The 25811-nt window shown below is 38.6% G+C and overlaps 1 protein-coding gene across 1 annotated transcript in view; it reads right to left on the bottom strand.

The window, feature by feature from the left end:
- The window catches only part of LOC131438034 (nucleosome-remodeling factor subunit NURF301), a 41127-nt gene extending 20198 nt beyond the window's left edge, over positions 1–20929 (bottom strand). The window contains exons 1-7 of the mRNA XM_058607813.1: positions 20764–20929; positions 12245–12731; positions 8261–12165; positions 8076–8205; positions 7609–8019; positions 7232–7537; positions 6793–7115 (exon numbers count right to left, since the gene is read on the bottom strand). Of these exons, the coding sequence (XP_058463796.1) occupies positions 6793–7115; positions 7232–7537; positions 7609–8019; positions 8076–8205; positions 8261–12165; positions 12245–12599 (5430 nt within the window). The 5' untranslated portion in view covers positions 12600–12731; positions 20764–20929. The remainder of the gene's footprint in view (positions 1–6792; positions 7116–7231; positions 7538–7608; positions 8020–8075; positions 8206–8260; positions 12166–12244; positions 12732–20763) is intronic.
- Positions 20930–25811: the final 4882 nt, after the last annotated feature.

Here is a 25811-nt window from a genome sequence, read left to right as displayed (position 1 = left end):
ATGAACTATTATGGGTGGCTACATCAACAAGCAAAACTATCGCATCTAGGACTCGGAAAACCCACGATTTTTTGTTAAAAAACCTCTACATGATCAACGTGTAACTATTTGGTGCGGTTTATTGTCCGGCGGGGCCGTAGGACTAACAAGACGGTGCTACATGCCACACAAACAAACCATCGATCTTTTACGGGAAAACCTTCCGGACAGTGGGGAATTTCATGAAATGGATATGGTCCTGTAAGCGTACCCTTGTTGGGTATTTGACTGATATTATTTTCCAATACCATACCATTGAATTAAAGTTTCGATCATTTATCTCAGATAATGCCATTATTATTAGAAAATCCAAATAACACCTCTTATTGGAAAACCTTGCTACTAAATAATAAATTTTAGTATCAAGTAAAAAAACTTATCACGCTCAAAGCCTGTCCACGTTAAATTTTGTAAACTTTTTTCCAGTGTAGATTTTGGATCATTTCACGGAGCGCTGAAACGACTCGCATTTAACATTCAGTAAAATAACGTCGAATGAGGTGGAAGTTCTTAAAGGCATTTTGAAAAGGGTGTACGGAATCAAATTGCATCACTGTCTGTAACTTTTTACCCATTGTATTCTTTTTGCAATTAAAAACTGGCTGAAACAGCAGCAGCGTAAAATAATTTTGCGCATGTAATTCCGGATCTTTCTCATCGTGTCACCGACAGAAAGCTGCGAGTTTTACAATCTACAGTATCTCGTGTTTTGAATCGGTGCAACGAACGCTTAACTGCTGATCGATTACGTTCACGAGGAGAAAAATGCCATTGCATGTCGAATACTTTCTGGATGGATCCTCGATTGGAAGATCTACTAGCGTTAAGGATCTTGGCGTCCATCTCGATGAGCAACTTACATTCAAGCATCACATCAGTTACATTGTAGCTAAAGCTTCCCGTAGCTTAGGATTCTTAATGAGAATAACTAAGCACTTCACAGACATACACTGTCTAAAATCGCTTTACTGCTCGCTTGTTCGTTCAACTCTCGAATATTGCTCGGCAGTTTGGAACCCATGCTACCTGAACGGTGCTCATAGAATTGAGGGAATACAGCGTAGATTCGTTCGCTTCGCTCTTCGTCGATTGCCGTGGACCGATCCTCATCAACTACCTAGTTATGAAAGTCGCGGGTTATTAATGGGTCTCGACACATTACAAGTGCGACGAGAATTATCACGCGCTTTGATAATAGCAGATATATTCAACCAGTCACGTACCCAGAGGGGGGGCCCGAGGGGCCCGGGCCCCTCCCGAAATCAAAAACAGATATATAATTATTTAGAAGGCCTGAGGCATGTGTTGCAGAAATAACAAGCCAGTAAACGTAAACAAATGTAATACAATAATAGATCCAGTGGAAAAGTTTAAAGTGTCTGTTAAAAACACCCGTAAGAGGCACACCAAAAATTAGGTACATAAGCAGTCTTCAGTAACATTATTTTTTTACCTTGGGCCCCTCCCGAAACGAAATCCTGGGTACGGGCCTGTATTCAACGGTAGGATCGACTGTCCCGTTTTGCTCAACGAAATTAATATTAATGTGCGACCCAGAGCTCTCCGCAACAGTGCTTTTCTTCGACTTCCTATACGACGTACCAACTATGGCGCAAACGGTTCTATTATTGGTTTACAGAGATCGTTCAATCGCATTTCATCTGGGTATGATTTCAATGTGTCACGAAGCAGAATACGTACAAATTTTCTGAATATTATTAGGAATTATCATTAGGACCAAATTGTGTCTGTTGATTGTAAATAAATAAATAAAAGCGACCGAAAGAAAAAAAGTGGCCAAAACGGATTGAGTTATATTTAAAAGGTTCACAAGCGGGTAGTTCATGCTTCCAAGAAAAATCCAAACAGTTCTGTAAGAGATTCGGCTAAAAAACTGCATTTGAGTAAAACTTTCGTGCAAGACGCGAAAACGTGGACGATAGAATACGATGAGAAAATCACGTGCACGGAAGCACAAATGTTGACAAATCCGCATTGTCTCATTGCAGATGGGGAAACGTACGTTAAAGCTTCCGGGAATCCTGTTTTTCATTGCTCTTCATAACTTTTATGTCCCAGAAAAGCTAAAAACTGATGTTAAAGTTTGTATATTGATTTGGCAAGCAATTTGCTCATGTGAAAAATGAAGCACTTCATTTATGACAACCGGGATGATCAACGAGCAAGTATACATAAGAAATGAAAAGTCGATACACTGAGGTTTTTTTTATGCGAATTTTTAGAGTTATGCGGTTTTTTTATGCGAAGTTTCAGAGTTATGCCTTTTTTTCTGCGAATTTTCAGAGTTATACGGTTTTTTTATGCGGTACGTAAACTCGCATAACAAAAGATTTTAGTGTATTTAAAAAAAACACTAAATCTCGACGTGTCATACAATTCTAAGACCTTTGGCACAAAAAAATCGATTTCGGAAATCCCATGTACTCCCTCCTCTCTATGGTGATTTTTCAAGATTGAAAATTTTCAAACCCATATACTATTTAGCTTAAATTTTGCATGGGGACTTTTGTCGTGAATACGACTTGCTTTACTATGGAGTATCTTTTCAAAATTTACCCTGTACAAGAATTTGCAGAACTTTGTCGCGAATATCTCTTGATGTACTTCACCCAACAACATAATTTTCTCTACAATTTATAGGAAATATGATCAGGAATTTATGATTAAATTTTCAACAGCGTGAGATAACTGAAAAACAAAGTTTTCTGAAACTTTTGGAAATAATGGGGAAAAATCATCACGCTTGCTTGCCTTTTTCGCACCCGGACAACGGTTATGAGGAAGTCAGGCACATATCAGTTCCGATTATCTACTGGACGAGTACGAAAGGTAAAGTTTTATTGAAAATCAAATTTACTTCAAAATTATGTTTCAGGAACTTAGAGCAAAGCAAAGCAAAGTCTTGGCATTACATTCCTTTTGTGGAATCTGGCCTTTCTGTTTCAACGGACTTCGCAGCCGATTCTTAGTGTACAGAATCGTTGCATGGCTAATACTTTGGATCCTACTGACACTAAGAATCCTTCCAGATCGGAGCTTAGTTGCAGAATACAGGTTTAGAATTCAGAACCTGCATGTTGGAACTGGATTCCGGAGCTAAATTCAATTTCAAAACTGTAGTTCAAGAACTAAATTGCAACTGAATTCTGTTCTAAGCTCTTGAACTCAGGTTCTTTTTAGAACCATGAATCGGTTCTTTTTAGAACCATTAACATTTTCCCAAAGAACTATGCGAAATTTTACTTCACTATATACGACCTTTTGTTCAACCAGTTGTAGTTCGTAGGTGTTGTAGGAACTTTCCGCTGATTTTCTATATGAAATGCATAGCACCGACTCTGCATCGTTTCAAATGCTAGTAGTACAGAAGGGGAAAGCTGGCACAATTCACATAATCGATCAACTAATTAATATTCGAAAGTAAAAAGAAAGCGTTTCAGTTTTTTTTTCGTATTCACGACATCCAGTTATGACATTACACACCCGTACTTTTTTCGATGTGCTTAAACTTTTGAGCACTAGCGCTTTACGAAATTAGAGGTGATCTCAAAACATTGGCACCCTTATATATATTAGAGCGGTAAAAACAGCGTGTTTTGTCGGATACGTCACTTATACCATCATATCTCCGGAACCAGAAGTCACAGTAATTTGATCTTCGAGCTTGATCAATGGCCTAATAATAGCTTTCAAACGGGCCTAGGCTTATTAAAATCAGCTCAGCCATCTCCAAGAAACTTGCCCGTTAAAAAATCAACACGTTTTGTCGGTTATGTCGAAGTCGCAGTCATTTGGATCTTTGAACTTGAACGATAGTCCGACAGTAGCTTTCAAACGAGCCTAAGTTTGTTAAAAAGCCATCTCTGAGAAAATTGAGCGATAAAACTATCTTCGAAAAGTGCACACACATACAGACATTTTCCGATTTCGTCGAATGGTATATAACAGATCGGCTGAAAAGTTCGTATCGTTTCTATGAGAGGGCGCCACTAGAATTAAATCCATACCATTTTCAGTTAGTGCCAACCTTCAAAAGATACGTGAATAAATTTGACATCTGTCTGATTATTAGTTTGTGAGATATTGCATTTTGAGTGAAGCTACTTTTGTTATTGTGAAAAAAATAGAAAAAAGGAATTTCGTGTGTTGATGAAAAAAAAGTGCCGCCGATACCAAAAAATGGCTTGATGAGTGTCATCAAGACTCTGCACCGGGCGAAGCAACAATTCGTAAGTGGTTTGCAAAATTTCGTACTGGTCATATGAGCACCGAAGACGATGAACGCAGTGGACGTCCAAAAGAGGCTGTTACCGATGAAAACGTGAAAAAAATCCACAAAAGGATTTTCAATGACCGTAAAGTGAAGTTGATCGAGATAGCTGACATCCTAAAGATATCAAAGGAACGTGTTGGACATATTATTAACGAATATTTGGATATGAGAAAGCTTTGTGCAAAATGGATGCCGCGTGAGCTCACAATCGATCAAAAACAACAACGAAAAACCATGCTTAAATTGAACGAATTGGGCTTCGAATTGCTCCCTCATCCACCGTATTCTCCAGATGTGACCCCCAGTGACTTTTTCGTGTTCTCAGACCTCAAGAGAATGCTCGCTGGTAAAAAATTTAGAAGCAATAAAGAGGTAATCGCTGAAACTGAGGCCTATTTTGAGGCAAAGGACAAATCGTACTACAAAAATGGTATCGAAAAGGTGGAAGATCGCTATAATCGCTGTATCGCCTCTGATGGCAATTATGTTGAATAATAAAAATGAATTTTGGCAAAAAAATGTGTGTTTCTATTAAACGATACGAACTTTTCAGCCGAACTGTTAACACTACGGGTCTCCGAGGCTCCGTTCGAAAGTCGGGGTTTCCAGTAATTCTCCTTTCTATAGATTTCGCGATGACAAGCAAAATTTAACTGCAAGGAGCTTCACTACAAAGCTCCTCACCAGTTTTTCTTGTACCATTATGGACGACGAAACAAACGTGCTCGAATACTTTGATCAGCTTCAGTATCTGATTTTCATACCGCAATGCGAAGAAACGCCATTGCCGAGCATTTCCGAACAAAGAAAGTGTCAAAATTTCTGAAGAAGTATTTGATTTGGAAGGCTATATGTAATTGTGGTTGGAAATTTCGTTTATACCCGGAGTATCAATACGGATGTGTACGAGAAAGAATGTTTGGGAAAGCGATTGATATCATCTATCAGAGGCCACGATTTTGAAGATAGAATAAAAAGTAAAATTGTGAGAGCACGCGAATATTTAGAGAAATGAAATGAACGCTCCAGTCTCATATAAAACACGTCAAACGAATCATCCAATAAAATCCAATCTATAATCATTCTGCTGCCACGTCCGGCTCTTCTGAAACACCATGTTGTCAATGTATCTGTGAGTCAACAAACAATAGGTACATCCTTCATGTCATCCCATTTACAATTTCAGTGTGTTGATAAGCAAATAAATAAGATATGCAAAACCGCGCAAGATAACGATCCATTTTTTTAATAGATTGCTAAGAATCTCTCGTTGATTCACCAGAAAGTACGAGTTCTTCATAATGAATTCTCTTGCTGGTTTCTAGCAAATTTTATTTCCAAATAGCCCAACTAAATTATCTTCTTTGAGAAATCCTTCTATTGATCTGGTTCTAGTATATCAATGTCACATTCCTAGTGAACTAATTACTCAAATAGACTGATTCAGATTATCTACCAATTACATTCAGAATTTCAAAGGAAACAAGCAATAAAAAATTCAATTAGTTCTATATTCTACCACCTTAGGTAGATTAGGATACAGATCTCGCACCGAAAGCTATGTGAACTCAAAGATTGTTTTAGAAAATTCGACAATAGATTATTTGAATCATTACATGATTGTAGTTTAGTCTATCAGTTCTAAAAGCTCAAACTGAATTTAATTTTCCCTCGACAATTTTCAAATTTTAAGTATTTCTTCTTATGCAGAAAATACATCTTCAACAAATTTGAAAAAATGTAAACCTTCCTGACAATACCTAAAACATCTCTGCTTTTTCAAATTTTTCGGTGGAACAGTTGCTTTAAAAATCAAACAACATGAACATCAATAGAACCACCCTATCGCCGTCTCCGTCAATATGGCAATTGAAGGATTGCAATTTTGAAAAAATTGTCTCCAGTCTAAGCTTTTTCAAATATGTTATAACGATAAGACATTTGGCGTAAAGTGGTCAAATACCGAAATCCCGAACACTATCAAATGCTAAAAATACAATAGCATACATTTGGGCTATTGACATGATTTTGTCGAATACAAAATTAGGTGAACCCAGTAGATGTTCTTAGTTCGTGTGTTCGATGTTTTTCGAATTTTTATCGATCAGTTGACACGCTCATGCAATTGCAGATTAATAATGAAGTAAAAACGAAAACTGATCGAACTTTTTAATGTAAAATATCGGATATTTGAAATTTTATTTGCCTTGTTTCACATCTATCCTTAGTTTTATTTTCTTTATATAGTTGCGTTTCGTAAAAAAAAACTCAAAACTTTTCATTGTTGATCTAAACGACAATGAAAGGTATGGCGAAAAGTATTCGTCGTAACTTTGGTATGTTCCTTTGTCGTATCGGAATTTTGGAACATGAACATATTGGAAAATATGGAACCAAGAGAATCAGAACCGGAATAACTCATAGCTATTGATCTATTTGCATTTGAAGCCAGTACCTACCTTCTGAACAACCTGCTTCTGTATAATCTGCTTAATTGGTTGTCCAGCCTGGTTTCGTACGACTATTCCAGGCGATTTGTTTAGGATCTGCTGGGTCACAGTGGGTGAACTAACCACCGTGGAGGAGCTCGTTTGTTGCTGTGGTTTAGTAGCCTGTGCCGACTGTTGCTGCTGTTGCGGTTGGGATTGGATGGTGGATGTGGTTGTTACCGAGGTAGTTGCTGCAGACGCTGGGCTAGCATTGCCGGCAGCAGCTACCTTGGTTATAATCTTCTGACCAACTTTGGCGGCAATGGCTTGCTTACTAGCGGCTGGGCTCGATCCTTTAAATGAAAGAAAATCGTGTAAGAGTGTTTCGAAACTTCCGGAATGCCCCCAACGGCTGCAACCGGAGTGCTTCGTTCTTTATTGGACATTTTTAGTAGCTTTGCTAACATACCAGGAGCCGCACTGAGTACATGCAATTTCCCGTCAGCCGTCTGAATAAGCTGCTGTCCTGGGTTGAGACCACGAACGCTAACCTTTCCGTCCGGACCACGAATGATCTGTACCTTTTGTGGACCATCGGACTTCGGAGTTGTTTGCGCTTGCTGCTGCGACTGTTGGGCTTGCTGGGTCGTGGCAGAAGAACGGGCTTGACCGGCCGGCTGTGTGATATTTTGCTGAATAATTTTAGTTGTTCCGTCTGGATTCTTCACGATGATACGACGTTGTACAACTGTTTGTTTAGCCGGCGTGGAACCATCTGTGGAGAAAAAAACAACAATATAAACAATTAGGTATGCATTCAAAATCAGTATATTCTTCTGCACTTACCCTGCTGTTTCTGCTCCAATGCTCGCTTCTGATTATGTGCGGCACGCTGTATCCGTAATTGCTGTTCCATTTTCTCGGTTATTTCCTCACGAGTGGCTTTGTTTGATATGACAGTTGATTTGTTCGGGATACTAGAGGAACCGGTATTCGAGTTACTGCTGCCATTACTGGTCGGTGTTGATGGATTGGACGAATCGGCCAAACGATTCGGCGGAAGTTTTCCTGTACTAGTGCGAGTCACTGGTTGTATCTGGGCAGCAGCCAACTTCTCCTGCCTTTCACCGTACAACTTTATCTCCCACAGTTCAAGCTTGTCTTCGTCTATCCACTCTTCCGACACTTGTGGTTCCGTTTGTTGGGGAGATTCAGCCCGTTTTCGCTTACGCAGACCCGATCGAATGGATTGCACCTCTGATAAAAAATGTTGTAGTAAATGTGAAAACTTTTGTACTGATAGAAAAACTTACCTCTAACCGTTTTCGGTAGTTCCAAAGGAATAACGACCTTTCGCCGGAGATATTGTAAACGTTCATTAAATACCCCGGCGTATCTGTGCTTAAGAATCTCCAAAGACATAATTTCGGATTCTGTCGTGACCTAATCAAAAATGCAAATATTACTTTAGTTACTTTTTCACCAATTATCAACATACCTGATGCTTTCCATCGCTGGTCGCCGGTTTCATGGCCATGTCATCCCATCGCAGACAGGTCCAAAGGATACGCAGCTGTAATCCTACCGCGGCAAGCGTGGACAAATTCAACGTCCGATATAACCAGCATGTTTTGAACATCGGCCTAGCACACGGATAAGGCCATACTGAGTTGTTATTTTTCGCCATATGATGGAATCCCATCACAGCCAGACGGCCGCCCACACGGCTCAACTTCAAAACTTCATGACGTGGTAAAACCATTATCGAGGTAGATTGATTTTTATTGCGGAAATAGTTGATAACCGGATACTTTGGTTTTGCTAGTTTGCTTTCTACCTTGATCTTGCTATCCCCGGAGCAGACTGCGCGAAGGTACACTTTACCTTTGCTAGAACTGGTCGAATAGACACGAATGCTCCCATCTGGTGCCGTTTCTTTCTCGTCAGTTTCCTCTTTTTTCACACTGCGAGAAGGTGCGGCGAATCTACGGTTTGGTTTGCGTTCCTTTTTCGGTAGAACCATTACTTCGTCTTTCACCTTCAGCTCGGAGTCCTCCACGACAATGGAATTGTTTTTGCTATTTCTCGACCGACCCCTTCGAGTTGCTCGGGGTTCATCGCAGGAATTTTCCGAAATGGAATTAGAATTTTCATTCATTTTCATACTGTCATCCATTCGATCGGAACCGTTAAGATCCATTTCATTCTCCGTGCTCACAACCTCTTCCTTGACGACCATATCAGGAGCATCTTCTGTTTTGACTTCCACTTCACTGGTTACGTTATTGTTGTGTTCTTCTGCGACCTTGGAAACAGCCATCGATTCCACAAACTGCTCATCATATTCAATCAGATTGCGATGAGCTCGTTCCCAATCCTCCAGCACGGTTTGGTATCGATTCATGGAAAACTGAGACAACATTCCTTGGAAATCTTCGGGCTTACTCTCGGTTAACTTTTGCTCCAAGATGGATTTGTTGCCTCCGGCAGTAGGTTTAGTAACTACATTACTGTCCAGTGTCTGAGCTTTTTTAAGCAAAGTATACAGTTCCTCTTGAATACGACGTTTTCGAGTGCACACAGCTGAATAGCAAAAATCTTCCTGTTCGCATCCTAAAGAGTAACACTTGTTCTGGTTGGCTTCCCGTTGAAGCTGCTGGAATTTTGCACGAAGCGGCACAATTTGTTGAATCAATGCACTCAACTGTTCCGCATTTTCGAGACTTTGCTGCTGATTGTTTTGTAGCACTTGCGTTTTGCCAACGGAACCATTTCGGTGATTGACTATAGCAAGTAGCTGCTTTTCGACACACTCGCTAGGTCGAATGTTATTAGCATCGGGTTTAGGAATAACGTTGACATTTATTTCGTCATCTTCTTGTTTGACTTTAGCAATTTTGCGTTCTTCTTCCTCCTTCAGGTCTACCCGTCTATGCAGCAAATCATCCAGGAATGACGATTTTCTAGCGATTTTTGGATACAAAATTCGACCGCCTGGCATTGAGAGCGCTCTGGAGACATCTATCTCTCCAAAACTATCCGGAACCGGGAATGTTTCCAGCTGGTTGAAACTTTCCATCAGTTGATTGTTCAACTGTTCATTGTCTGTTAAAAAATCCAACTCCGCACTACCTTCGATGCATGCTCGATAAGCTTCATAAGTTTTTTCGTCCAATTTCAGCAGTTTCTTGTGAACCTCAGCAACGACCGGAATCAACACGTAGCTAACTTCATTTTTGTTCTGGCTTCGGTTCGTTGTCTTCCGGCGACCTAACGACATCCATACCCAGTCCCACTGACCATGGATACGATATTCTTCGCCTTTTTGCTTCCAGACCTGGTGCTTCAGTCCCAGTGAATACTTAACGAAGTTGAAAGTCATTCTGTTTCGCTCTTCTTCGTCATCGCGCTCTCGTTTCTCTCGTTTTTCGAGTTTCTTCTTCTCTTCCCGTTCGGCCGATGTTATTCGATACATTCTGGTGTGCCCCAGTTGTTCGTGCCAAACGCTAGCGAAAACAACTCCCCTCATACATGCTTGCAGAATGCAAAGAATTCGTGCAAAATCTTTAGCCTTGGTACACGCACTAATAGCGCCGATCCATGTCTTTCGCAATTTGGACCAGTTTTGATGCAGGAATGGTGAAGCGATAGCCTGTTCCAAAGCAATAATGGACTGCTTCAGAGTTGATACAATCTGAGTCTGGCTACTGTACAATCCACCGCCCAACCATTTGAACTCCGATGCCTGCGTTAGTGAGAATTTATGCGACAAATGTCGTTTTTTATCCCGCTCCTCGTTCCGCTGTGGTTTGTTCAATGCAATAGGATTGATAGAGTACTGATTGACGTACACCTTGAATCCATTTTCCATGCCAAGTTTAAAATGCAACGTCCCATTGACCATCTGGTTCAGTTTATTGCGTGTCATCCGCGAATCTTCATCCTCTTTGGACAGCGAATTCTTCCTTCTATCTTCCGTGTTCAGTATGCGTGGTGCCAACGAGCCCGTTTTCGATCTGGTCACATGTTTATCATCACCATTTTTAGAATCGTCCTCCTCTTTGCCAGACGATTCGCTACCATTGGTTCCATCTTTTGATTTTTCATCTGCTTCTCCATTTTCGCTCAAATCATCCACATCCATCCTGTCCCCATTTTTCGTACCGTTCTGTTCCATTAATTTCTCCAACCGCTGATTGTCTACTTCGATGTAGGATTTTTTGCTTCCCTTTTGCTGATTGGTTATGGTTTCTGTGATGGTCATTTGACGAATTATCTCATCTCGCCGGTCGTCTAGCTCTTTGTACAAGTGTACCTCAAACTCTGCCGCATCCAGTTTAAAAAGCAAATACTCAAACTGTTTGACCGTACTAAAGTACCACACTTCCGTGGAATCTTCCGTCTCGACGAAAATTCGTCTTCCGACGAACCAATATTTCCGTCCATGCCGATCATAACCCAACAATTCCTGCCGACAGAGCATACCCTGTTTTTCCTGTGGCGAAATGCAATCCAGCACACCGGAAACTTTGTGCAGCTTACATAAATTGCACTGCCAATCCTCGCTTGGTACATCCAGCAGAGGCGGATCAACACACTCCAGATGGAACACTGCCGGGCACGTCTCACAGCACAATAAATCGCCCAACCGATGACAAATACGACAATGATCATCGTAATGTATTGGACCCTCCTGCAGCATATCGTCTCGCACGGTAGTGGTGATAAGAAATTGATCTGTTAAAAACTGTAACACTTTTAACCTTTCGTCCGGTCTCACAAATGGATACTCATTGGTGCTGAGTACCTTCAGCACTTCCTGATCTAAGCCAGAATCACTTTCGATGTAACTTCGTAGTACTTCTGGCCACGTAATAGAATCTATCAAATAAAGAGCAATGTTAACGCTGTCCTTCTGATCGAGCGGTGCAAAATGTGTCTGCTGCGAGTCTTCCTCACGCAGAATTGCCTTCAGTAGCATGATGTGTATTTCTGTCAACAGTGGGCTCTGGTCGTCACACATAATCGCTGCACAGAAATCCTCCAATCGGAACGGCGACAACCGAACCAAGTGTCTAAAGCGTCTTATGATTTCGTAGATCGACGTGCATTTGAGGACAATTGCTTTCGGTACCAACAAATCCTCGGAGGATGCTGGCAACTCTAGTGCGGGAAATTCTCGCTCTTGTAGCCATACTGGATCGGGAGACGGTTCTTTCAGGCAACCCCCGGTAATCGTGGAAGTGCTGAAGCTATGAATCGAAAAGTCCGAATCCGACTCGTTGGCCAAACTATCGTCAGAGTCGCTTGCCGAACGCATCGAATCATCGTAGGCGTCACTTTTGTCGCTATCATCACCAAAGTCCGAACCATAGTGGTACTCAGACTCGTGATACGTGTAGCCTAGGGAAAAATGGATTCGACAATCAGTTGTTTCGTATTTTCTAGCTATATATTAGACTGTGTCAAATAGAGTACTCACTTTTACGGTTAATAGCTCCTCGTCCACGACCACCTCCTCTTCCTTTTCCCGCTGACTTGGCGGACCGAGGCGCTTTGGTCGGAACCGATCGGCGCGAGGTGGAAGGACGACTTTCCTCACTACCTTGTGGAGATGATGCCCGTGAAGCTGACGGTGTACTGAACCGTGAATCGCCGCCACTATCCTTGCAAAGGTATTTAGGCTTTTTCAGCAGATGGTACTGAAATTTTGGCTTGGGTCGCTCCATCGCGGCTGACTGCGACTTGGGCGGTCGACCCCGTCGTTTGGCCGTCGAGGGACCCTCGACGGCCGCGGGAGCAGCAGCTGCTGCCGCCGCCGATTTTCGACTACTCATTTATTTTGGAATTGTCTTTCTTCTTTTGCTTCGAAACAGAATGTTACAGCGCAAAATTTTTTGATTGCGGTGTGGGGACGTGTTTCGTTTGTCCACAGTTAGATATCAGGTATTGACTGGGATATTTGTTTTCTGGAATGAATTATATTGAAAACGAAATTAAAACAATGTTTTTGACCGTGTGGTAATCTTGGTATTAACTTAAGGTAAAATATGATGTAAACTGTCACATTACTAAACGGTCAATGTTATGTATGCTTTCGTTAAAAAGACAAGAAAAAATCGAACTTTAACACATTATGAAGTTAAACTGCATTCGTGTGGCACAGGAGCAATTTAAAAAATTAATAACAGAAGAGGATGTAAAATCAAGAATGTCTTGATTAGATTCGAGTGAAACTTTGCACACGACTGCAGTATTGCAACCCATTTGTTTTGCACGGTTGGGGGAACCAATTCAACACCAATGAGGTAGAAACAGTTGAGGAAAACATAACTCATTTGTGTTAGTGAAATTAACTTTGCTTCAGCAAACCAAGTAAAACTAAAACCGGTTGTACGACTTTCTCCCGAAAACCATTTCCCAAAAAATAAAGTAACGAAGTGTTTTCCCCAGAATGAACCGTTCTCCAGAAAACCATATTCACGAAGGTACTAATTAATAGAAAGACATACAACAGAATGTACCATTCCCCAGAATGCCATCTTATAGAAGAAGCAAATGCATAGAAACTGTTTTCGCATATAGTATTGTTGTACTTCATTATAATTGAAGCAATCTTCGTATAAAAAAATGGGTCTTTATTAATCCAATTCAAAGTACAAAGTGAAAATTATATATTCCTGTTTCTACCTTGATGCTAGCGAATAGCTATGGTAACTCCAAGGGTTGTCTCAACAAACAGCAAATGTCGTCTATTGCAATGTTAGTGGCCAACATTCCTCCTTCGTTATTTCCAGAATACCAGAAAAGGTTCAAGTCTTGATGGCATCTGAATCATACGTTTCGGTCGGCTTGTTACTTGTACCGCTTGTAGCTTCTTTTTCCTTTCGTTCAGATTGGAACCAGAGACTCCTAATTCAGGCTGAACTGAATCATCGGGATTTGATTCGTTTGATGATTGGACTCAGGATTTTCTTCAGGCTCTTGAGGCACTGGAATCGGGGTAATTTGCAATCCAAACTCATCGACGAAAATGTTGAGTGGAGAATTTTTTTGAGATTCGTTTTCTTGCTCACTATAGCGATGCCTAATTTAATTTGCATGTGATCTGATGAGTTTCCTTCTTCCATGCCAGTCATTCAGAAGAACGTTATAGTTTACTTCACCGATAACCCCAGGAGCCCATTTCCATTTTGAGTTACTTTGGTAGACCTTCGCAAAAACTTTGTTACCTGCTTGTAATGTCCGAAGTACTGCACCATGCCTGCGGTACTTCTGTTCGTCATAGATGAATCAGGAAATCACCTTTGTCTAGTGGCGGGCGTTTGCCCGGATTACCCAAAACTAGGGGCTATTCCTCAGTTAAATCCGAACGAGCGGCAGCGAGGTCGGACAGCAGGTCATTAAAAACGGTGAGGCGTAGCCGCATTAGACCGTTCAAAATCGCAGTAAATTAGAACGAATTCTATTAAGCAGCATATTGATCTGTTATGCCATATGATCAGTATGCCAAATAACCATTGGGTCAAACCAATAATAATATTCTAGCGATTAATGCCTTCGGGTATATGGTTTTCTGGACTTTGGTACATTCTGGGAATTTTTTTCTGGATTTTATTACTTTCTAGAGTTTGTATTTCTGGAGATTAGTACTTTCTGGACAATGAATTCCTCGTGAAAAAGCTTCGGTTTTTTATGTTCTGGAGAATAGTTTTCGGGGAAATGTTATAGAACCACTAAAACCACGTGCTTGCTTTTGTCACACTATTTGAAATAGTTGGCATTCTATTCTAAATAGTCTCATTAAAATATTTTGTCGATTACGTCACCTATACAATTACATCTTCATAGTAGCTTTTAAAAATACTTTAATTTATGAAAGCTCATTGAGCCATCTCCGAGAAAATTAAACCGATAGAAAATAAAAGTGCGTTTAGTCGGTTATGTCGTTTATACCATAGTATATCCGGAACCAGAAACGACAGCAATTTGATCATTGAACTAGATGAATGACCCAATAGTAACTCTGTCAAACGAGCCCAAACTTGTTTAAATCGGTTCTGCCATCCCCGATAAAATAGAACCTACAGAAAAAGTGCGTTTTGCCGGTAATGTCACAGCCATTTGATTTTCGTACTTTATCAATGAACTAATAGCAGCTTTTAAACCAGCTTAAACTTGTCGAAATCGATTCAGTCATCAGAGAAAAATTTCTGAAACACACACGATAGATATTTCTCAATATCGTCCAGCTGAATTGAAAGGTATACAACACTAGGGGCCTGTGTGTCTCCGATCAAAGACGGTTTTCCAGCAATTCGCAATTCGAAATCCTTTATGTACAGTAAGTCAGAAAAATGGCTATTGAATTATTTTTGCAAAACAGTTTTTGATGAAAAAATAGTTATTTATATTACTAGAATATGACTGTACAGATTAAAAACAATAAATTTGCTCATAGTAATGTTCATATTTGAAGTCGACTTTCTCGAGACATTTAGATACAGTTTAAAGAAGTAAGATTTTTGTTGATTGTTCCGATAAAATTTTAATGTTTAAATAACTAGTCAAGGATGGCTTTTATCGTATCAAAGAACGTTCGCTGGCAACTCTTCAACGATTGAATCAGTGCCATCAAAGAGAGTTGAAAATCATCGCAACAACAAAAACCCGGCATGGCTCATTTAACATAGAATCGACACCAGTGCGAGAGCGAATTTCTCTCGATGATATTTCTGAGAATCAAAGGTTGGCACGCCGCTGTGGGGATCTTCTCTGAAGCAACAAACGGTCGCTTATTCTCGTTTCGCGATCCGATTCTATACAGGCAGTTGACAATTGCGATAGAATCATTTAACTATTGCCGCTTATTCTAACTATGTGCATATAATCTTTGTATAAGTTGTGTCTATGAAAATGTCTGTGAATGCTCCACACAAGGGTTTTGAAATATTGCAACCTAGTATGAGAATCATCAAGTCGAATCATCGATTCGATTTTCTGCGATAATTGTCAACTTGCGATTTTCTTTTGGTAAATTCCACACAGCGGCGATCATTATCAGACTGCAATTTTTTTAAGGGCTGAGAAATACTCAGAGTATGAAGTGGAGCGAAGGAATGTAGAAAAATTCTCTCGCGATTCATGCATTGAGAGACTCGAGTTCTTGTAGCATCTTCTACCGGATTGAAAATGTTGTATACAATATAGATAGCAATATAGCAGCTTCTGTGAAATTTTCGGCAATCACCAACACTGTAACTAGTCATTAAAAACTTGAAGTTCAAGTGTCTTCAAATTGTTATAGCTGCATCTTCTTGATTAAAAAAAACACGCCAATTTTTTAAAGAAGGTCAGCATAGGATGAACTCTAACCCAAAAGCTTTCGGGAAGCACGTGAATGAGCAAAGGAAGGAATTTGGATTACCATCGTTAATGTGAATTCGCTCGTTTTCTCTACTGAAGCACTATCCACACTGCAAATCGAAAGAGCGGCGATCAACGTTCCGGTATCTAATTGCTTTTTGCACTCGATTGACATAGACGTGAATTCGGTACAAATGGCTTTCGCAGGATTGTGTGTTTCCGGATTTATGGAAATCTTCATTTATGTATCCGGTTTACAAGAAAGGCGACAAAAGAGATATGAACAACTACCGCGTTATCACTTCTCTTAGCGCAATTCCTAAATTGTTCGAAAAAGTTATTCTGACTCAAATTTTTAACCATTGCTACCAACCTTGTATCTTTTACATTTTACATAACAAACGCTATGCCAGACAGGTTGCAGACGGACGTTATCTATCCAGATCTCTCTTCCGCTTTCGATAAAATCAATCATCAAACATCACAATTGCTCAATTAAATCGACTCGGCTACGGTGCAAACGTCATTCAATGGATACAATCATATCTTAGCAATCGACGTCTTACTATCAAAATTGATGACTGTGTATCCGAAGAATTTGTCGCAACGTCTGGAATTCCACAGGGGAGTCATCTTGGCCCTTTGATTTTCTTACTGTACTTCAACGATGTGAATCTTTGTCTGGATGGACCACGAGCTCATGACTTCAAGATCTATCATACCATTCGCAACTCAGAAGAAGCGCCATTATTTCAACGGCAATTGGAAATCTTTGCGAACTGATGCAAAACCAATCATATGATAATAAACCCCGAAAAGTGCTCAATCATTACGTTCACAAAGAAAAAGTTACTGTTCACATTCGTATATTATCTTGAAGAATTCATGATTAGTAGATCGACATGCGTCAAAGATCTTGGTGTCTTTATCTATGAGCAGTTATCGTTCAAACAGCACATTAACTACATTGTTGCGAAAGCTTCTCGCTGTTTGGGATTCATATTTAAAATGGCTAAGCACGTCAATGATATTTATTGCCTGAAGACTCTATACTGTTCACTCGCTTGTTCTACTTTGGAATATTGCTCAGTAGTTTGGAACCCTCTTTACCTTAATGGAGCTCATAGAATAGAACCTATAAAACGTAGATTCGTACGTTTTGTTCTTCGACGATTACCTTGAAGTAATCCACATTAACTGCCGAGCTATGAAAGTCGCGGATTGCTGATTGGTCTTGACACACTACAAGTACGACGAGAGCTGTCGCGTGCTTTGAAGATAGCTGATATTTTGAATGATAGGATTGACTGTCCCGCTTTGCTCCGTAAGGTTAATATCAACGTTCGTCCTCGTGCTCTCCGTAACAACGCCTTTCTTCGACTACCTCTACGTCGCACAAACTATGGAACAAACGGTGCCGTTATAGGTTTGCAAAAATCGTTCAATCGTGTATCATCTGGATTCCACGCAAAACAATTCAAGCAAAATTTTTACTTAGTATTAGAAATTATCATTAGGATTACAATGTGGCTGTTGACTTTACAATAATAAATAAATTAAGGTGAATTTAATTTTGATATGACAAACGTCCAGATCTGGCAATAAAAAAAATATTTTTAAACCGACTTAGAAAATTTTTGAGATTTCCGAAATCGAAAATTTTTTTGATGCCAAATGTCTTAGAAATGCATGAAACTTCGAGATCTGGTGTAATCTAATTTTTTTTAAGTGAAAAGTGTCAGAGTGTTGACGTTAGAAAATATCGGGATAACACCAAATTTCGACGTTGCATGCATTTCTTAGACAAAACAAGAAAACCACGAAACTTGGTAAACCCGCTTAAAAACCACGTCACTTCAGAATTCCGTGTTATTTTGGAAATCGACGTAACTTCGGAAACCCGGCGTAACTTTGGAAATCGCCCGGCGTTTTAATGCGTATATTCAAGGGTTTATTATTGTGATACCTAAAACGAAGGATCAAAAAATTTCTGGAGAACGCTTTCTTTGATATTGCTGAATAAGAGACCTACATTAGAGAAAAACAACTGGTTTTACGAGAGTAGCTGCTGCTGAGCAGACTAGCACCCTTGCATTTGAAATTTGCCTGTGCTCTCAGTGCGTAGAGCAACAAATGAACTAATCAATTTTTGGCAATGCAACGGAATGATAACAAACGGCTCTTAAGAACTAGTTCTTTCAATAGAACTATCACTGAACGGTTCTTTGAAAAGAACTGTTTTGCCAATCTCTAATTCAATCACTTCTATTTCTATTAAAGAAGATAGTTCTCGATCGTTCTGCAACAAAAATGTTTTACTCATTCTTCCAGGAGAACTAGTTGTTTTGAACCGTTCGCCAATGGATTGCTTATCTCTAGTGAGTATTCCTTATTTCCACTGATTTTTAAAACAACTCTAGTTTAAATGTTTACTATTTTACATTTTACATAGCGCTAAAAACAAGTTTTCGAGCAAAACGTTCAATTGAAAGGAATACTAACCTATTACTACAATTATCCAATAAAAGCTCTTCTCAAAAAACGTCTATTGTCATAGAGAAAGTAATCGAGAATCACGAGTTTTATTAACCATATCTTTGAGTTCAATGCGATACCCTATGCGTCTTTATACGCAATAAGTGGGGTTTGATGTTTCTACCTTTATGGTTGAACAAAATATGCAATTACTGCAAAACCGATGTTTTAACCGAGACCTGAAGAACCTAATGCCATATGAGCTGTTTTTTTAAGGAGTGCGCGAATCTAATATTGACAATAAATGGAGAAAAAAATCAATGAATGTCAATTTTCAATAAGTCGATGAACTGTTGAATTTTTGAATTTATGCAATTTTTTCCACTTTTCTTCTATATCCACTGAATAAATCAACATAAATAGTTTCAGTTTTTGAATTTGTTTACTTCTATGCTCTCTATGTGACTTCCATGACTTTTACTTAGTATTTAGCAGCCAAATTTTTGCTTAGTATTAGAAACTATCATTATGACTACAATGTGTCTGTTCATCGTACAGTAATAAATAAATATTCAAAACTAAGAAAAATCTACGGGTAATTTCATCATCTCATTTACCATTTTCAGTAGTAAAAATTTCGTAAACCATCTTTAACGAAAATAAATAATTTCGCCTTTCCTTTCTAGGAGAATTAGAATGACAATTTTATCTTTATTTTTTTCATTACTAAGATTAAGATTTTTGTAGAATATTTAGAGAATATTGTAGGATTTTGAAGCATTTACTCGTTGGAAAGAAATTCTCGGTTTGTTTATTTTTATAAAATTCATCATTATTTGAAAAACAGCTGACATATCGAATCAGTTCGTCGAGATCCAAAATATTTGCACAAAAATATGCGCTGTAGATAGCTTAACCGACTGTCAAAAAGCTATGCTCATAAGACAGGTTTTGTATCATAGAGCGCAGCTGATTTTGTGTCCGGAACCAACTTTCGATTACCTTATTACAGGTTGATTACTAGTAGAATTTCAAATCGTCAGTAAGAGCGACGATGCAAAGTACGTAAAAAAATTGGCTTCAAACTCTTTCAATTTATCAGAATATGTCTCTTCCTTGGTTTTATTTAAGCGTTAATGATAAAGATTTTAAATAATAATAATGTTCAAAAGGAATAATTAAACCACCAGGTGGATTATGTTTTTTCTGTTAACTGATATCTAGTTTACACCTTTTACATTTCCAATAAACCTAACACCATTGCCAATACGGAAAGTATTTTTGATACTGCATGCATTTCGAAATGCAGTTTTTTTATTTTAGTATATACAAACATCTACAAAATATTAATGGCAAAAAACATATATTTCGCTTATTCGATCTCAATACACTCGGACTCTGCATATTTGGGTCATTGGGTCGTTGACCAAATATTAGCAAACATCTAATCTAAGGATATGGATACGTTTAGAATAACAATGAAAAAACCCATCCTACAACCAATTTTATTCAGTGCTGGTCGATGCTTATTAGAAGCAAAAATATAGTTGATCGCAATGAAATCGTTCGTAAATGTTCAGAAGTTACAAAACTACGAACAGAATATGTCGAATTCTAAGGTCCATCTTTTGAAAAGACGCGCGAAAATAACACCAATAATTGATCAAGCATCGTAAAATCATGGAATCATAATTTTCACGGTATTATTCATAATTTAAGATCTTATAAAATTTAATAAAAATTTCGTTTTTTTTGGATTCCCCCAACACAAAGCAAAATTTGTCGCATTTTGGAAAATTCAATTTTCACCGTTGCTTCAGTTGTACAGCAAGGTCGTTGAAATACAGCAAACATCTCCCCGCAAAGGAAAAGCTACTGTGATCGTACTGCCTCCCACCAGCAGCCCGAAATTAATACGATTCAAAAAGGTTATGTTTTGTTCCTGCCACCAAAGTGGCTTGTTTTTGTGCAATCATATGTTGTGGATTTGGTTGCGATCACTGTTTCCAGAGATTGCATTTAGATTTTTCTTCGGTAGGAACACACACTTGTCACCGTGTAGTCGTGAATTAGAGAAAGAAAATTTCCCTCAACACGCAAGAAAATTCGCCTGCTGGCAACCATCTTGCTTACTACTTTTCAATGAACTATTGTACTTACCAAATCGGTTCCAGGGCGCCTCTGGCCAATTCCACTAGCTGATCGCGTTTAGTGCTGTATTCCACCTGACACATGTCAGTGAGGTGTTCTCGACTACAAATTTGAATGGTTTTTCCGCGCCAGCCTAAAATTTTGCACACACTCTTCCGCTTTCTGATTTCAGGTTTTGTTCTGCACCTTTTGCGACGAGGACGCACTAAATGGTACTGCTTCTGCTGAACGATGACGCGAAAACGTACGAAAATTTATCATGCTGTACAGAAGCTATACAAGCTCGACGCTGATTGGCTATCGGAACGGACGCCATCTTGTGCTGCTGCGCTGTGTTCGATCACTTTTTCACTGTAAAAGTATTTCATCAGAAATAACACTTCTCGTGCAAAACTTTTTTTAAATATTGTCAAATAAATTCTTTATCAAGAAAACAAGCACTTTTCACGGAAAAATTTTACTTATTACCAAACAATTAATGAATGCCACAATCAGCGCCTGTCAAACGACTATCCAATCAGAAGCAAGGTTCTATTTTATTCTTCCACCATACCAACACTACCAACGAAACATGAGTTACTGATGAACGCACACCATTGTATTTCCGTTGCGATTCCGATTCTTGCAGGCAAAATTTCTCTAGTGTGTGTGTGTAAAAATGCACTGCCGTCGATTTGGAAAAATATTATTTTACTGATCTTGCCTTTTCCAAACAAAATAACAACATTTCCATACGTACTACGTTTATATTCTGGAGTCTCTATACAATTAGAACTAATTTGCAATCAAAAACAGGGAAAACGGGCACTAATCCCACCACCGTTTTCCAGCGCGTCCACCACTAACAGAGCTTTTTTCGTTTTATGATATGCGATCGAATCGAAACTCGCGAGCTCTCCTATTCAATTTTGACCTGATGTTTATACCATACAGTGTTGCCATTTCCATCGAATAAAATAAAATTATACACTCAATTATCAGGTCGCGATGAAATTTTTTTGTGATATTCAGAATAAAAACAATGATATTTTTGCTCATCTATAGTACATTATGGTTGTTTGCTTTCATGCATTATTATTGGTTGATTCAAATCAACATTAATCTAGCAAAAAATGAGCGAAATATTCCATACAAAATGTTGAAATAGTCAATCGCAAGATCAAGAACATATAACAACTATTATTCTACTAAAAATTATTTTGTTTTGATTGACATATCCAGTTTAAGTACACAAAAATTGTGCTCCAAATATTCATCAACTCAAAACCTTAATTTCTTTCACCAAAATTGACATTAAAAATTCTGCTAACATCAAATGTAGTCAGTATTTACTGATACAAGAATAGAATTATTATTCCTTCTTATTACAAGTTAGTGAACTCAACACATATTTTAGAGCAACTTGCATGTTTCGTATATTAAATTGAGTTTATTAACAAATGACGACTTTTATATCTCGTCAAACTCAAACCAGTTTTCCTTTTTGTCAACCCTGAAAATAAATGTCGATCGCAAGCGGGTATCTGATGAACTCCTAATTGAACGCAGTCGGAGAAATTCTGCTTAAATACAACATTCAATTTGAGCTAAATGCACATAATTATGCACACAGTTCATATGTGAGCCTATAAAACTACCCATTCTTCGTTTCGTCTTCGACTCGTCACTGCATAACAGATTATATTGCACTGTTTTGTCACTGAGCAGTTCAACATATACCGCTGTTTTCCATGTTTTGAATGAGTAGCTTGGCGAACACTGGTAAAAGGTGTCGCGATCTCCACCAATGTTGCAAATATTCTTCGTGTAACTAATTCATTCACGCATCCTTGCTGTGATTATACTGCCTTCGAATATGCCAGTCTCGAACAACGTTGAACCACAGACTAACAGACATGACAGTATGAGTAAATTCTTATAAAAATAATTTTTCGTAATGCACTAGTTCCACCTATATTGTACTGCGCGAACTATTTACTATCGGTACACCCCTTGTGTTACGTAAAAGTTTTTTTACTAGTTGGTTTCCCCTCGTTTGTCAACACCGATCAGCTGCTTGCAGGGATGCCTGATTTCATCAAAATTTTTGAAAATGAATCGTCACAATAAATTATTGGATTACGTTGATAATATATTTAACTTTTTCGCGATGTTGGAAGGTAACCATTTATTTGACTCAACGTTGTTCATCTAGACTATTTTTTAATGTGTTGGTAGTTTTCACCCGAAATTAAGTGGCGACAGACCAGAAGCAAGTGAATATTGTAACAAAACGGGTTCGATTTTGTATTGCGTTGGAGGATGAGAAGTAGGCATAATTCTGTATATAGTTTTGGCAATATGTATTAAATCTGTATCCTGCATGAAATTCGCATGGACGTATACAAATCAATACATTACAGGTAATTCTGCATGAATGGCAACTCTGTTGGTAAATGAAAAAAATAAACACAGTATAGATGACAGACAGGATGTTTTTGATAGGGTAACGTGGCGCCATCATGACACATGTGAGTACTGTCCCAAATAAAGGAATATTCGAAATGACCGTTAAAATGATTGAAGAATCTAATTTGAGTGTCCTGTCTGTTAGTCTGTGGTTGAACTATTCACTGCTCGAAAGAGAGAAGGGTGCAAAAGGAATAAGCAATAATCGTAGAGAACCCGAATATACTAATCCATTCTTCGCTGCTGGTATACATCGTGCATGTTCGTTTTATACATTCGTTTGTCATTCGTTCATTTATTTTATCCTTCGAATTGGTTCGAATATCGTCACGGCGAAGATCGTTGGTTTCCATTCTTCGCGGAGCATTCTTCATCTAATAAATTCATCATATCTCGTAGGGTAGCAGTAATGGGAGAATGCTGGAATATGGTTCATCACATACACATAAGACTATGGTAATAGTGCGGGGGGAAACATCTTAATTTGCATGTTACAAAGACAGCACGAACGATCATCGCGAATTAGGTTTGGCGATGATCGCTGTATGAATATTCGTTCGATATTCGCGTTAAGTCATTCGGGGGTATGTCCAATGCGAATAACAACTGCAAGGAATAGATATTCGTGCAAGTAACGAAGTAGCGTCGGCTTCGTTCGCGCCCGAATATACGGACAAGTCCGAATACCAGAACGATTATCGAACAAAGGCGAAGGAAAGCGAGCGATGATCATAGACATTCGTTGTATTTTTGATATTCGAGCAACATTGATCTCCACTATGTAGCTTGCGATGTCACAGTTCAATCACGCCAACTTTTTGTTTTGATGCAAATTATTATCGAAAGTAGTCATTTTGATTACGGTTTAATTCAAGCGGCATGGAAAGCAAATGTGAATTTTAAACGTGTAGAAACCGTGAGTGTAGTTTTCCAATCGTTTCAATTCTCAACAAATTCTGTAAATGAGAAAGAAATTTTAGTTATAGTTCCGAAACGAAAAGAATCTTTTCTGTTTTGTTTGAAATCGATTTTCATCAGAATAATTTTGTTTTGAAATGTATTTTTCATAGATGAACTAAAGAAGTTACAAAAAATATCATTTCAGAAAGCATTATTATTAATAATAATAATTGACTAAATTGAAGTACATATGCCAACACTTCATGAGTCTCATCAGATTAACATTGAAAATGCTTTACATATTCGCGAATCAGTATAAACAAAACTTAAATGCAAGAAAATTCAGGGGAGAGAAAGTTGCATAGCAATTGATTAAACTGTAATAGTTCAATTATGATCACTTTCGGAAGTATGACATACGTGACATATATGTATAGGTATACCTTCCAAGCTCTCTTTATGACTCTTAAAAAAGCTTAACAGCCTCATCTGACTGCACTGCTATCGGAAGCTTTGTGAAGTCAGCAAAGCTCGAAAAGCTTCGTATACCACGATGTAGTAGCTAGGGTGACCATTTTGATTCAGTTTGAAGTATTTGATAGAGGCATTGACAATTATTTTTAGCGCTTGGCGTATATTATGCGGTTTTACTGATGACGGCAAATAAACAAACTGTCAATTAGCAGAATGCGTCTAGAAATGTTGGATCATACAAAAAATTACAGAGGCAAAAAAATTATTACTACATGAGCGTTTTTAGGGCTATTATACCAATAGCATAAATCAAATAAACATAAATTTCTCAGTATAATAGTAATGTAGTTGAGCAACCCGTGACACCAAAAGCACCGTCTGGTGGAGAATGGGTTCGTAAATGCTCCTAAAATGCATGCAAAAAGTTGCCTGCGCATTTAACACAACCACAGTAGCTAATGGAAAAAAGTACACCCGTTTGTCACTAGAGGTGCTGTTAGTGTCACCGTACAGTGAGAAATCTATGTTTATTTGATTTATGCCAATAGTCACCTCATTAGTAGAGCCGCCATGTCAATTTACCGATTACTCGATTTTCAATCAATGAATTGTGATAAAATAGAATACAATATCTTTGCTTCGGCTCTAATAAGCAAAATTGTTCAATACTGCTGTTATAGCGACGGGAAAACTCGAAGCGAATGCTTCTAATTTCATCTTACTCTTGAAGTAAATCTATCGAACAGAGACAACAGATCTCACTCTAACTAATGGTTTTATATAAGATAAGTAATGGAGCTGCGATGTATGGGGGTACCGTTACCTTATATGTTTATTTATTCCATGTGACTAAAGGTGAAAATTTAAAAAATATATATATTTCGAAAAGATTATACTAACAATACAAGAAAATGTACATGCGTGACTGCCTAAGCAACCACAGTATCAGAAAGAATCCTCATAACGACTTTTCTCCATTCACAACATGTTTTAGTTCCTGTAGTCGAGTCCGTATGGAAGCTGGGTTTATTATCGCATTTAGAAAAAAAATCGGGGTCGGGTCCAGTACGAGCAAAATATTATTATTAAACGGGTGCGGTTTTGTGTTAATTATTTGCATATAGAGATTCCCGGGTTGGCGGTTCAATGCCTAGGACGCTGGTCTTACAAACTAGTTGTCGTTTGTTCGAGCCCCGACCTGGACGATTTTTATGTCGTTTTCGCTTGATGTCAAA

Source organism: Malaya genurostris, chromosome 3 (assembly GCF_030247185.1).
Source record: "Malaya genurostris strain Urasoe2022 chromosome 3, Malgen_1.1, whole genome shotgun sequence".
NCBI classification, from domain to species: Eukaryota; Metazoa; Arthropoda; class Insecta; order Diptera; family Culicidae; genus Malaya; species Malaya genurostris.
This window is presented reverse-complemented; position numbering and strand designations above follow the sequence as displayed.